A 14,528-nucleotide genomic window follows, 5' to 3' on the forward strand; every position below is an offset into this window, starting at 1 on the left:
CTGCAGGACAAGGTGACTTTTGGTTCAGGATCTCTGGAAACACCAGACTGACCTGTAGGGCTGGGGCAAAGTCAGTTCTTCTATTCAGTCTCTTCTGCTGGGCGTCTTCTTTCGTCCTGCTTCATAGGTTGCAAAAATCTGTCTTCTTGGTTCAGACTGCACCCAAAATACTGTATTTGGGGGCGTTTTAGGTCTCTGGGTCCGTAGCCAATGGGCTACTAGCCTTAGAGTCACTACACCCTTGGTTTGCTCACCCCATGTAGGAGAGTGTGGCACATTCCCTAATCCGGATTGGAGAGTTCCTGCCATCTGCAAGATGGCGGGCACTGAAGTGGGCTTAGCCTCCCCTACCTGAGGGGTGGCCGTGGCAGAAGTGGGCACACCTTCTGGCCTGCTCTAATTTTTTCCTGCCTGTCTTCCCACCGAAAAGTAGGGGAGATGGGAAGGGGGACCTGCTTCTGATAGCACTAGAGGCTGGGGGGTCGCGTTACAAAAGTGTTAAGGCATTTTAAGCTCCTCTACCACAGATGGTTGTTCCCGACCTGGATGAGGTGTGACCATATCTGCCCAGGAAAGGCTTTGCTTCTGGTCTCATGGAGCAATGGCTCCAGAAACATGTCTCGTGGTGGCAGGCTGGTGTTTACCAGTCAGGGAACACACCAGAGGCTGGTTGTTTTTCAGGGGATACCTCTAAGATGCCCTCTTAGTTCATTTTTCATTAATTCCCACACTGGCATCAGTGTGGGTTTAATGTGCTGGGAAGTTTGACACCAAACTTACCAGTTTTACTGAAGCCATTATGGTGCTGTGGCACAATATACTCTTAATGGCATTACTGCACTTACAATGTCTACAAATTTGTCTAGACACTGTAGGGGTACAGGGTTCATGCACCTGTACCCTCACCACTGTTATAGTGCACCATGCTAGGGGGGTGGCTGACCAATCCCAAGGCAGTGGGTTGTAGGCATAACACACAGGGATGTGTACATGTATACTCTTCACTTCATTCTGCACCAAAACACGCAGCCTGCAACAGCAGTGTGTGTCTGTATGTGTGTAAAGGTACAGGGCATCTAAGGGTGGCAAAATACATGCTGCAGCCCTTAGAGCCCTTCCCTGGCCACAGGTCCCTTGGTACCCATGATACTTTTTACAAGGGACTGATGTGGCCAGAAAGGTGGCAGTTGGGGGTTAAAGGTACAGTTTTGGAAAGAACACTGGGTACCTGATTGGCAGGGACCCAGGGCTCATCCAGTCAAAGTTTATCAGTAGTCTGGCAAAAAATGGGGGGTAACTGAAGTAGAAACTCAACTTCCTACAGCTGTAATAAGGAGAAAAGAGCACACTGTTAGGTATTACTTGTAAAGAATCGGTTACAGCAAACTATTTGGATTGATAAGTTATTTTAGCAGCCTCGCAACTTCTTCATATACTAAATTTTCACAATTTCATCCCTTTTTCCCATTTTGTAGGTGCAGCGTGCTGGTACGACAAGGAGTAGCTGTGATGTAAATCCAGCATGTGCTCTTTGTGGTTGTCGAAGTTCTGTGTCACCAGAAATCATTTACGAGGCTCCACTTTCTGAACGTCTCGCCCAGCTTGATTCCTGCGTTCACCCCGTTTTATCATTCCCAGATGGTAAGAAACTTGCTCAAACATTCCTGAACCTTGCGACAGAATATCTTGACAGTTGAGTTTTATTGTAATGAAGATGTTTTCTAGCAAATAGGAAAGAATGATTCTATGCATAGGGCACAATCTCTGTCTATTTTAAAAACCAAGTAAGGATCCGTTATGAGTTTGATGAAACAGGATGAGTTAGAGGGGCCTGTAGTTGTGTACATTTATACGTAGAACGTCACTAGTTAAATGGGATGGAGAAGTGAAAAGAATGGTCTAGTAAGTCTAAAATAAAAGTTGGAGACCAGAGTGAACCAAAAGTAGACTGAGACCATGAAGGAAGGATGTGTTGAAAACAAGTTTAATAGAAGTGCCTTCCCCATAGATTTGAGCTGTGAAATTAAATTCCATTAGTATTTATGTAGCACTTGACTGCTCTAAAAGCTCAAAGCTCTTTCTAGATTGTTAGGTAGCTATTCTGTATGGACCTTTCATACAGAGCTTCATAGTCTTAATGATGTAATATAGCATTTGTATTTGCTTTGGGTTCCTGGACACCCTTTGAGTGTATGGTTAAGATTACTGTTTGTAGTTTGTCATAAATTAGAAAATAAAGGTTTTTAGGTGTGATAGGGTACATACGTAGGGAGCATTACAGACACACATGCAAGTACATTGGCCCAGTATTGGAACTTTCATATATTCCCATGCTTTTGTATCCTTCCCCGTCGTCGGAATGGGAGTCTCAGTAACAAAAATAACATAGCAGTAGGCACAAAAGAGAAAGAAAAAGGCCTAGGCCTCATTCCCTTTTGTATCATATCCGCCTCTTTTTGTAAAAGAGACCAAACTTAGGCATCAGCCAATCAGAAGAGCTTCACCCCTTAGAACCCTTCTGAAGGAACCTCGGAGCCTCAGATTTTCTACTGCACGTTGTGCTTAGGGAGTCTCCTTTGAGCTCTGCTCAATCTCTACTCTTTCAGTAGTTTCTTCTTCAGGATTTCTCTACAAGTTCTTAGCTGTTCCTTCCAGGATGTCAGATAAAGAAAAGAAGGTCCTTTTCAAGCCATGTTCCACTTGTGGCAAGAAAAGGCTATTTGTTGAGGATACACATAAGGATTACATCTACTGCCTTTATCCTGATCATAAGGCTGCGGACTGCAAGATCTGCCGCATCTTTTCAACCAAGAATCTCCGGGATCGTGAGGGGAGGCTTCTTAGATGGTTCCAGAAGTTGAAGTCCAGAAAGGACACTGTCTATAGTGATGAGGACTCTTCAGTATCATCAGCTAGGTCAGTCAAAAGGGGTAGGAGTTCCCCTTCTTCTGTGGCGCATCCTTCTAAGGCCTCAAAAAAGACCCCCAGAGAGTCTGAGAGCCAAGGTCTAGTCGAATCTCCTCACCATGGTGAAAAGGAGAGGGTAGGGCCATCTACGCCGCCTTTTGGTGTGAAGACCTTCAAGAAACCCTCTTCTCAGTCTTCTGGAAAGTCTGACAGAAGTACTAAGGCATCGACGGTGAAGGCGTCGTCGACGAAGGCATTAAAGCCTTCACTTAAAATGGGTGTCGATGGGCTCGTCGACGGGACAATCGAGGACGACAGTGTCGACTAGGAAGGGGTCGCTGACCGTGACAACATCGTCTACGAAGATGACGACGGCAGCAACGTCAATGAGGATGTCGACGACGGCAGCAACGTCGACTATGATGTAGACCGTGACGACGAAGGGTTCGTCCGGCGACGACTGTCGTCGTCGAGGGCTTCGACAACATTGACGACGACAGCAGGACCGTTGACGATCCATCTCCTCGTCGAGTGTTCTTTCGTCGACGATGCTGACAATATTAACAAGACCATTGTCGATGATTTTATCGTCGGAGGAGAGAATAACCATCTCTATGACGAGGATTACTCAGGACATGACATCTCCTAGGAGAGTGACCTCCTTGCCTTCAGCTCTGCTTCTAGAGGAGGATGAGGAGGAGCCAGAAGATGACGGACAGAACTCGTATGGCTATGCGAACAGTCCCTCCCAGCTTTTGGTGAAATACCAGGAGACAGATTCGGACGGCGAGTACAACCAGGAATGTGGTTATCACCATCATTCTACCCAGCCACAACAGTACTCGAGACAGGACATGGTGTACGTACCATCATCATTATTGCAGGACCTTCACAATATGCTGCAAGACTATGTCAAGATGTTCACAACCTGCTACTGTTCCGTCTGTGCAGGCCTTGCCTGTCCCTGCGGCTCCACCATTGGCTACTCCGGAAATGCCAGCTCAGGTGTCATCTCGACCACAAACACCAGTTCCACAGGAGTCTTCGATGCCATTGGACACCCATGATGATTCATCGGATGAGGATCAAAATTTTGATGAAAGGCCTGGTCAAGGTGTGGAATGGGATGAATGTCATCCCAGACCCTGCATCTCCGTGTCCTGATACGGTGGACTCCCCGCCAGCGGATATAGGGGGGTTTCACAAACTAATGGAGAGAGCGGCTGGCAGATTTAAACTACCTATGACTTCTGTGGCCACCGAATGTTTCTTATATGATTTTAAGGAACCTTATAAGAAGACAAGATCTATCCCTATTGCCCAACATCTTTGGGAGGAAGGCCTTAATACAATGAAAAATCCAGCAACGGTGGTCCCTGTACTACCGCGTCTCGACAAAAAATATAAAGCGCCGGATGATGGTCCGGCGTCTTTGACGGGACACCCGAGACCGGACTCGTTGATCTCACAAGCGGCACAAAAGAAGTCTCGCAACCCCTCAGCTCCTTTGACAACTCCTGTGGATCGAGGGCAGGAGATTGGACATTGCCGGAAAGAGGTTTTCTTCAATGGCGAGTCTTTTAGTGCGAGCAGCAAACGCCTTGGTGATATTGGGCAGGTACGATCGCCAACTTTGGTGTGATATTTCGCCATACTTAGATCAACTTCCTCCGGAGTCCAAAACAGAGGCAAAAAAGATCTTGCAAGAAGGGGAAGCAACGTCAATGGAAGTCATGGACTGTTCCATGGATATTGCCACGACAGCTTTTCGTTCTTTGGCTGGAGCTGCAGTCCTTCGTCGCCAGGGATGGCTTAAGGCAACCTGGTTCAGGCCCGAAATCCAAAATAAGATCTTGGATTTACCTTTTGATGGAGAAGCATTATTTGGTAAGCTGATTGATGACACCCTCCAAGATATCAAAAAAGATACTGAGACTGCTAAGTCTCTGGGTACGCTTCATTACCGCAAAGCTCCTTTTAGGGGTTCCAATGGGAAGAGCACCACCTACAGAGGCTCTTATCAACAGCAAAGGTACTCAACATATGGCTCAGGTTCACAACAGTACCGCCAACCGTACCAGCAAAGGCAAGGTCAGTCCTCAAATTTCTTGAGGCCTAACAGAGGGAAGCAGGCTCGCCAAGGACGTGATGCAATCAAGAGACAATAGCGGCCTCTTGGCTATTCCTACTGTACCCACCTCTGCAAATTCATCAGTAGGAGGCAGGGTGTCACCATACCTTCGGAATTTTTCCAAGATAACATCAGACCAATGGGTGCTAAGCATCATTCGAAAGGGCTATACTTTAGAATTCAAGCAAATCCCACCATCCAAGCCCTCTGCTTCCATTCCATTAAAACATCTGCGTCTTCTGCGGCTCGAGATTCATCAGATGCTCCTGAAAGGGGCGATAGAGCCGGTCCCCTCCGCCCAAAGAGGAGAAGGATTTTATTCAAGGTTCTTCCTGGTAAGGAAGACGCTAGAGAAATGGCGCCCAATTTTAGATGTCATGGAGCTCAACACCTATTTCATCTCCCTATCTTTCCGGATGGTCTCTCTTCAAGACATTCTGCGTCTTGTCAATCCAGGGGATTTCATGGCCACGCTCTATCTCGAAGATGCGTACTTTCATGTGCCGATTCACCCAGCACACAGAAGGTTTCTACGATTCACAGTATCCAAGAGCCACTTTCAATTCAGGGTTTTACTCTTTGGACTTCGCTCAGCTCCGAGAATCTTCACGAAGGTGCTGGCACCAGTAGCTGCGTTTCTACGGAAGAATCACTTTCAGGTCTTCCCTTACTTGGACGATTGGTTGCTAAAGGCTCCGTCCAGGGAGGCTGCAAGGGAAGCGGTCAACGCATGCACAAACCTTTTCCAGAATTTGGGTATCACTCTGAACAAGGAGAAATCATCTCTGGTTTCGTCCAGGACAGCACGCTTCCTGGGGGCCATCTTGGACTCTAATCTCAAAAATGCTTTCCCAGCCTTGGAGAGGCAAGAAAAACTGCAGACCATGGCGCTAGACTTAAGAAAAAGGTGTCTTTCAGTACCCCGTTACAGATCCATTCTAGGGGTAATGTCTTCATGCATTCCTCTAATTCCACACTGCAGGTTGAGGATGCGTCCTCTTCAAGAGCAACTGGACATCCAATGGAAACAGGTTCACGGGTCGTTCGACAAGGTGACCATCACTTCGGCAATGAAAAAAGCTGCCATGTGGTGGACAAAGCAGGAGAACTTGTCCCAAGGTCTATCCTTCGTAAGTGATCCATCTCCTCAGGTTGTGACGACGGATGCATCATTGGACGGTTGGGGAGCAGCACTGCAGGACCTGCATGTCAGCGGGCATTGGTCTCCTCAGAATAGTCGGCTCCACATCAATCTCTTGGAGCTCAGGGCAATCAAACTGTCTCCTCAGGCTTTTTTCCCTCGCCTAAGGGGTTCAAAAGTTCTCATCCGGACGGACAACACCACGCCCATGCATTACGTTAACAAGGAAGGGGGAACCAGGTCTCTCCCGTTGTCTCAGGAAGCTCAAGAAGTCTGTGAATGCGGATCCATCGTGGGATTTCACTGCAGGCGAAACACCTGCCAGGAGTCTTAAACGAAATAGCTGACAGACTAAGCAGGTCATCCTCAGTCAGTCACGAGTGGGAACTGAACCAGCAAGTTCTTGACAAGGTCTTCCGACTGTGGGCAAGCCTGCGATAGATCTATTTGCCACACCGACCAACATGAAATGCTGGTCTTATGCAAGCAGGCTTCACCACCAAGAATCATTGGGGAATGCACTTTCGATAGCCTGGTCAGGGACATTTATTTACGCCTTTCCCCATCCCACTGATCCCGAGGCTTATCAAGAAGATCAAGGTAGAGCCATGCAAAATGATCTTGATAGCCCCTGCTTGGGCGAGACAGTTCTGGTTCACGGAACTCCACCTGTTATCGCTAGCTCCTCATCTTCCCTTGCGAACGATTCCAGATCTTCTCACAATGTCCGAAGTGCAAATTTGGCATCCGGATCTAATGTCATTGCACCTGACAGCATGGCTCCTGAGCAGTGAGAATTTATGAACCTTCCCATCTCAAATGAAATAAAGGAAGTTCTCTCACAGGCTAGAGCCCTTTCCACAAACAAGACTTACTGTCTCAAATGGAAAAGATTTTGCATTTGGTGCAGGAAAGAGGATGTTGACCCCATCTCTTCTCAACCTCATCAAATTTTGCCTTATCTTTTATCCCTGGCTAAGTCTGGGCTGGCCCATTCATCCATAAAAGTTCATTTGGCAGCAATATCTAGCTACAGACGTTCAGCGTTTGGACCTTCTCTTTGGTCTTCCAGGATAATAAAACAGTTTCTTAAAGGATTGTTCCGTGTCTATCCCTCGGTGAGGCCTCCGCCTCCTAAGTGGCAATTGAATTTGGTCCTCACACAGCTCATGAAGGGCCCCTTTAAACCAATACATCGCTCAGACATGAAATTCCTTTCATGGAAGTTAGCTCTCCTTGCCCTCACATCAGCAAGACGCATTGGGGAATTGCAGGCGCTCACAATCCAAGAGCCATTTCTCCAATTCAAAAGAAATACAGTAGTCTTACGGACTAATCCAAAGTTCATACCCAAGGTGCCCTCGGTTTTCCACTTGTATTAACCTGTTATTCTTAAAGCTTTCTTTCCGCACCCTACTTCACCAGCGGAGAGGTCGCTACATTCTCTGGATGTTCAAAGATGCTTGACATTTTATTTGGATCGCACCAAAGGATTCCGTAAATCCTCCCAATTATTTATTGCTTTTGGTGGTCTTCAGAAGGGCCTCCCTCTTTTCAAGCAAGGTATTGCAAGGTGGATTAAGAGTGCCATTCGACATTGTCATAATACAGCGGGAAAGCCACTGACCAGGAGGGTCAGAGCACATTCCACAAGATCGGTGGCTTCTTCAACAGCTCTCTTCGCGGGAGTGCACATCAAAGACATTTGCAGAGCTGTGACTTGGAGCAACGTGCACACCTTTACAAAGCATTACTGCTTGGATTCCTTGCAACAGGAAGATACGGCGGTGGGCCAGGTGGTCCTGAGGAACCTCTTCAACTGATTGGTGAGCTTTCCTGGACTATCCCACCTTCCTTTTATTCTGCACATTTTGGTTTTCATGTAATGATGATTATTGCATTGTTTATTTATGCCACAAAATGTGCTTATGGATGACTGCTTGCTACTCTGATACAAAAGCATGGGAATTATGAAAGTTCCAATACTGGGGCAAGAAAACAAGTTACTTACCTGTAACTGTGCTTCCCCAGTATTAGTAACTTTCATAGATTCCCATGCGCCCACCCACCTCCTCGAGGAAAGCTCAACCTTTAGCAGATATGGTGACAGTTCCACAACGGCTTCGAAAATCTGTGGCTCTGAGGTTCCTTCAGGAGGGTTCTAAGGGGTGAGGCTCTTTTGATTGGCTGATGCCTAAGTTTGGTCTTTTATATGATACGAAAGGGAATGAGGCCTAGGCCTTTTTCTTTCTCTTTTGTACCTACTGCTATGTTATTTTTGTTACCGAGACTCCCATTCCGATGACTGGGAAAGATACAAAAGCATGGGAATCTATGAAAGTTACCAATACAGGGGAACCACAGTTTACAGGTAAGTATCTTCTTTTCTTAAGGCAAGTGTTAAAAATACAAGTGGGTGCTGATGTGATCAAACAGGTTATATGCTCTGTGCTGCGGCTAGTTGTAAAATATCAAAAAGCTACCTTTGCTATCTGGTCCTACATTTGGGGTTTGAGGTCTGACATTGAGGCCATCAGGTGGCAGTTTAATGAATCTAGCAAAGAGTGACATTACCCAGAACTGTTTGAGACTAAGCAGCCTGGAAGTGTCATCCAGAGTCAATTGGCTGTGTATTGCAATAGTATGATGTATTGTGCTATCTGCTTGAAAATCTTCAGGCTTGGGGTGAGTTGAATATATGAAAACACACGTTTTTAATACATTTCTGAATTAAGTGGTTTCCAATTGTCATTTCGTCTGAGAGTTAGGGTGTTCCACACTTTGCACCAGACAGTACTCATATCCACATGGGTTCCCTATGGGCGAATGGTTACCAGCAATGCCGCTCTTAATGTAGAGTTTCTAGTTTAGGTGTAGAGCCTAAATTGGACTGTAGAAATAAAATTGGTAGAAAAAAGAATTATTGATAGAACAGTGAGTGAGTGTTCTGAAAGAGGTTTCTTGTGAAAGGTATCCATTCAAAAGAGAGCAGGCTCAAAGTTCTAATGGCTTTAATGTTTTCTACGGTGAGTTTTTTTGCAATGTCTTAATTTGTAGGTTTTGCTTTTCTAAAACATAGTGGTAGTCTGAACATATTTATTATCAGTCTCGCTGTACATGCTAAATGCAGGAATATTACTGTCTTAGTGCAGATCCTTCATCTTATGAATTGTCCTTGCAGGCTTCAGACTAGTCTGAAAACTCCAGAAAGCTCTCAAGTAAGGTCTCCAGTACTGCCACGATTTACCTCCAAACATAACACCAGAGTATTTTGGATGCCAACTGGTGCTGCTGCAGTTTGTTTTTCCGAGTCTCCAGAGCACTCTGTCTCAAAGTGCCTAGCTCATAGTTCACCTCCAAAAGCGTCTGGGTTAAAACCTTTTAGCAGATGTTGCAAGATGATGTCCTTTCTAACCCCAATAACATCTGCATATGGTGTTTGAGATTGGAACAAAAGGCCATGGACTGAGATTCCTGTGCCTCAATGACCTAGAAGGTAACCAGAGGATAAGGAGGCCTAACTTTGTTTTGGGCAAAGCTTGAAGGAAGACGCAAGAGTTCTTACCCTCAACTCCATCAAAGCCACCTGCCAAGGAAAGACCCGTTCTAAGATGTTCCTCTAAGAAACACAAAAGGTGTCCTAGAAAGGAGAAATCAACTTCCTGCTAGAAATGTTCTTATTCCAGAAATCTATTTGAGTCTGTACGCCATTTGCCAATGCCCGACTCTTCCCTTCCGTCCGATAAGATCTATGCTTTGATAAAGATGAGATCTACATTTTCAGCTAGATTGGCCAAACCAGTGGCGGTCAAGGTCTTCAGGCTGGGTTTGAATCATCCGTTCAAGACTGCTCATGTATCCTCTGGTCATTCAGAAGAGGGATAAACTTTCTTGTGGCAGCAGAATGCCTTGCTTCTCTAAGAAGGAATAGCAGGCATTGTTAGCCCACAGGCTGTATTGTAAGAGATTAAGCAGAAAATAAAAGCAAATGCAGAGCATCAAAAAACTGGCACCATGCCTTTAAAGCAGCCATGACCCCTAGCTTCCCATCATACCCAGTTGATACTGGTACAAACGGACAACACGACCGCCATGTACTACCTAAACAAGCAAAGGGGGACTCTCTCTCCCTCTATCCCTGGAGGCTCAAGCGATTTGATATTGGCTCCTGGCCAGACAGCTCTCTATCATGGCGGTCCATCTGCCAGGGGAACAAAAGCCACTAGCGGATTCTCTGAACCGCCTCTTCGAAGATCAGCAAGACTGGGTATTAAACGACGAAGTGGTGGCAGACATTTTTTCTACAATGGGGTCGTCCAACCATCAACCTCTTCGCGGATGAGTCAGACAAAAGATGCCACGCCTTAGCGTCGAGGTACTAGGAACGATATAAAATAGCCTTTTGATCGACTGGTCAGGAACCTTCGTGTATGCTTTTCCGCCTCTTTCTCTCATCCTGAAGGTGGTAGCCGAACTAACACGGTCCAGGGTGAGAATGATTCTGATAGCACCAGACAGGCCACAGCAGTGGTGGTACCCGTACCTGCTGCACCTCTGAGTGCCCACACAGGAGGCTTCCGTGCAGACCAGGCCTTCTGTCCAAAATGAACGGTAAGATTCTCCATCCCAACCTTCCCTCGCTGAGCTTGGCAGCATGGCTCCTGAGGTCCTCAAGTACGGTAATTTGAATCTCCCTCAGGACTGTATGAACATTTTGAGGGAATCCAAGAGACCTTCCACGGGACATTCATATTCATTTAAGAGGAAAAGATTTTATCTGTGGTGCATACAAAATGGTTTTCGCCCTACTAAATTTCAGGAGGAGGTAATTTCGCCTTATCTTCATTTGGCTAACTCCGGTTTAAAATTTCTTTCTATTAAGGTACATTTGGCTGCTATTGCGGCCTACAGAAAGGCTCCAAATCAGCCCTCTTACTTTCAGCTTCAGGATTTCCTTCAGGGTTTAAAGTTGTTCCCCCTGTTAGACCTCCCTCTCCTCCGTGGGAGTTGAACCTGGTTCTTTCCAAACTGAACCTAATCATAAGGCGACCCTCCAACATCTCCACGGAAAACCGCTTTTTTGCTAGCAATTAATTCAGCTTAGTATTGTGCTGACCACGAGTGGTGTATGAGTGCAGACTGGAGCTCTACTGCTGGACTTGGGGCATACGACTTGAGGAGCCACCTGCATACTTTTGTATGATGCCCGGTGGAGCTACCTCACTAGCTATGGGGGAGATTGACTCTGGGCTCCCTCCTTTGACTATCACCTACCGAGCCAGACTTCGGGCTAATGCTCCCGTGTCTCTACTGACCTTACTTTCCCCCTCTCCCTTCCCCCAACCCTCCCCTCCTACTCTTTCCAGCTTCTGTCCTCTGCCCTCACATGCCCTTTGTCCCCACCCTGTTTTTCTGTGAACCTCTTCCCTCGCCACTTGAGACTGAACTGTTTTGTCTGATGCCCGATGGAGCTACCTGGTTTAGCTATAGGGGAGATGGGCCGTGGATTCCCTCCTTGGTCGTCTCCTACCCAGTCTGTCTTTAGACAGACTTCCTTTAGTCTCTACGGTTTTTCTCTTCCCTTATCCTCACTTTCCCTCCTACCCTACCCCCCACTACTCTCTCTCTCTCTCCTTTCTCTCCTCCCCTAATGTATTGCTGATTGTTTGATATATTGTTTACTTGTTGGTCTTTTGCTGGTATATTGTTGAACCACATTGTTGCACTTCCTTTCGTCTCTCCTGTCGTCTCCTACCGCATCCTCCCTCTATTTACGTCTCTCCTTCCCTCCTCTCTCAATGTATTGAGACTGAACTATTTTGTCTGATGCCCGATGGAGCTACTTGGTTTAGCTATAGGGGAGATGGGCCGTGGATTCCCTCCTTGGTAGTCACCTACCCAGTCGGTCTTTAGGCAGACTTCTTTTCGTCTCTCCTTATTGTCTCTTCCCTAGCTACTATCCTCTCTCCCCTGAATCTCTCCCCCTGCCTGCTACTCAGCCTTCCCCCTGTCCTTTGTGTCCTTTGACTAAGCACTCCTCCTCCCCTTGTTGGGGAAAGATCCAATATTTATACTCTGGAGTCTCAGCGAACCCGCTGAGTGAGTCCACTGTGCCAAGGGAGCCACTCACACGTGAGGTATGGTATTGCACCCCTTGCCAAAGCGCACTCTCTCCCCTTTTTGGGGAAGGATCCAGTGTGTAGGCCTTGGAGTCTCAGAGACCCCTCAGAGAGCCCACTGCGTAAAGGAGCCTCTCGCAACAGAGATAGGAAAGTGATACCACAACCCCAGGGATCACAGCTTACTGGACTTTGGACATTGCCTTGACTCGTCAACCGGTTTGTGTCCCAGTCACCCTTCCCCTCCTCTTCCCATGCTGTGTCTCTCACCATCCCCTCCTCTTTCCCGCCTTCATTACCTGTCTACTTCCCCTGCTCCAACCCCCCTCACCTGAATCTCTCACCTTGCCTGCTGTTTCCCCTTACGTATTTTTGCTTATTGTTTATCTCTACCTTACAAGTAACTATGTTGTCATGCTCTAAGAACTGTGTAACCTTTGTAACGATGTAACCTGTAACTATGATCTGATGCTCATGTAAAGCACTCTGATACCTCCGGGTCTAGCCAGCGCTATATAAAACTTTTAATAAATAAGCGAGATTCAGGCACTCTTTCAAAGAACCTTCCACCACTGTTTTTCATCACAATAGTTGTGTTAAGGACCCACCCCTCCTTCCTTACACAGGAGGTGTCAGACTTCCATGTTACCAAACTATATTGCTGCCTTTCTTATTTCCCAATCCTTCTACACCAGCAGAAAGATCTCTTCATTCCATTGATCTCAAGAGAGTTTAACATTTTTACTTGGATAAGTCCAAAACCATCAAAGTCTGACCAGTTATTTTTAAACTATGGTTCTATCAGGACAGATTTCCCAGCTTCTAAGTGCTCCATTTCCAGATGGATAGTGTCTTGCATTAAGCTGGCATATCAATGGGCAAATAAGCCCCCTCTGGTTTCTCCGAAGACACGTTACACTAGGGGAAAGGTAGCTACAGAGGCCATGGAACAGGAACTATTAAAAAACCCAGATAAAGATCAGCAAGAGGCTCTATGTACAGCAATGAAAAAGAAGCTAGAAAAGTACGAAAATTAAAATGAGAAAACAAGAAAAGTTTTATCGGGATAAAAAAAGGCCTATGCCATGGGCCGAGTATTAACCTTTGCCAAAAGATACAATCAAACATGCAAAGAGTTGGCTAAGAAAAGCCTGACCCCTGGGCCTACAACGCAGTCCAGAGTGGAAACCTCTGAGTCAGAAGTAACTGAGGGAGAAATCTCAGGGGACGAGGTGGCAGGACCATAGAGCGTATCAACGAAATCCCCTTTTCAGCAGGAGTTCAACCTCCTAAGACAAAATAGTTTGAGGGGTGGACCCCCCCCCCCCCCCCCCCCCCCCCCCGAGGGAAACTAAAAACCAGAAGAGGCGGCTGGAAGGGAAAGAGCGAAACCAAATACAACCACAAGAATAACGAGGAGCAAGAGAGGATCCAGGTGGTAGGACAGCAAGACTCTTTGACGATTGTAAACCTGTCCCACAGAACTTTAACATCTTGTGAAGAGTCCGTTCTCAAATTGGGACTAACCTTCTGCCCAAACATATGTAATATACACACACGTATAGACCTTTTCAAATTTATCAGAAAAATCAGCCTACACAAATACTACAAGGTCAAACCAACACCCAAAGAAATACAACTTCTCAGAATGAGCCAAAGGGAGACTGATCTACTGAATGTCAATGATTTAACAACTTGTGAACTCTTGGAAAACCTCAGACAAGAGAATTCCTTGGACAACAGTGAGACAACTGTCACATTGACTCAGAGACTAGATAATGTTGGAATAGAGCAAGATGCACCCAGTAGTGGTTTGAAATTGACTTCTAAATTTTTACCACCCAGTGCGGCTGATGCAATTGATACCTCCATGGACGCTGTCTTCGGGGACCTGATGGCGATGCGGGTGGAACAAATCCCCAAAAAACGGTTCTACAACATCACTAAATCTCAAAGACAAGCCGTGAAAGCGTTGGCGGAGAACACATCCATTATGTGTAAGCCCTCGGATAAAGGAGGCAACATTGTGATACAGTCTCGGGAAAACTATATAGACGAAGCAACGCGCCAACTTTGGGATAAGAACAATTATGAACTAACAACCAAGAAAGCGTACCACGAGAGTATTGAAAAATTGCATAATCTGCTGAAAAAATGGCAAAACAAACAAATGCTGGACTTAAAAGAATAAACTACTAATCCAATAATGCCAACTTTCTATCATTTACCT

General features: G+C 46.2%; 1 protein-coding gene across 1 annotated transcript in view; it reads left to right on the forward strand.

Moving 5' to 3' along the window:
• The window catches only part of KANSL1 (KAT8 regulatory NSL complex subunit 1), a 430,493-nt gene that overhangs the window by 113,668 nt on the left and 302,297 nt on the right, over positions 1-14,528 (forward strand). Inside the window, exon 6 of the mRNA XM_086919827.1 lies at positions 1,476-1,641. Within this exon, the coding sequence (XP_086775953.1) occupies positions 1,476-1,641 (166 nt within the window). The remainder of the gene's footprint in view (positions 1-1,475; positions 1,642-14,528) is intronic.

The sequence above is a fragment of the Lissotriton vulgaris genome, chromosome 5 (assembly GCF_964263255.1).
Source record: "Lissotriton vulgaris chromosome 5, aLisVul1.2, whole genome shotgun sequence".
Lineage (NCBI taxonomy): Eukaryota > Metazoa > Chordata > Amphibia > Caudata > Salamandridae > Lissotriton > Lissotriton vulgaris.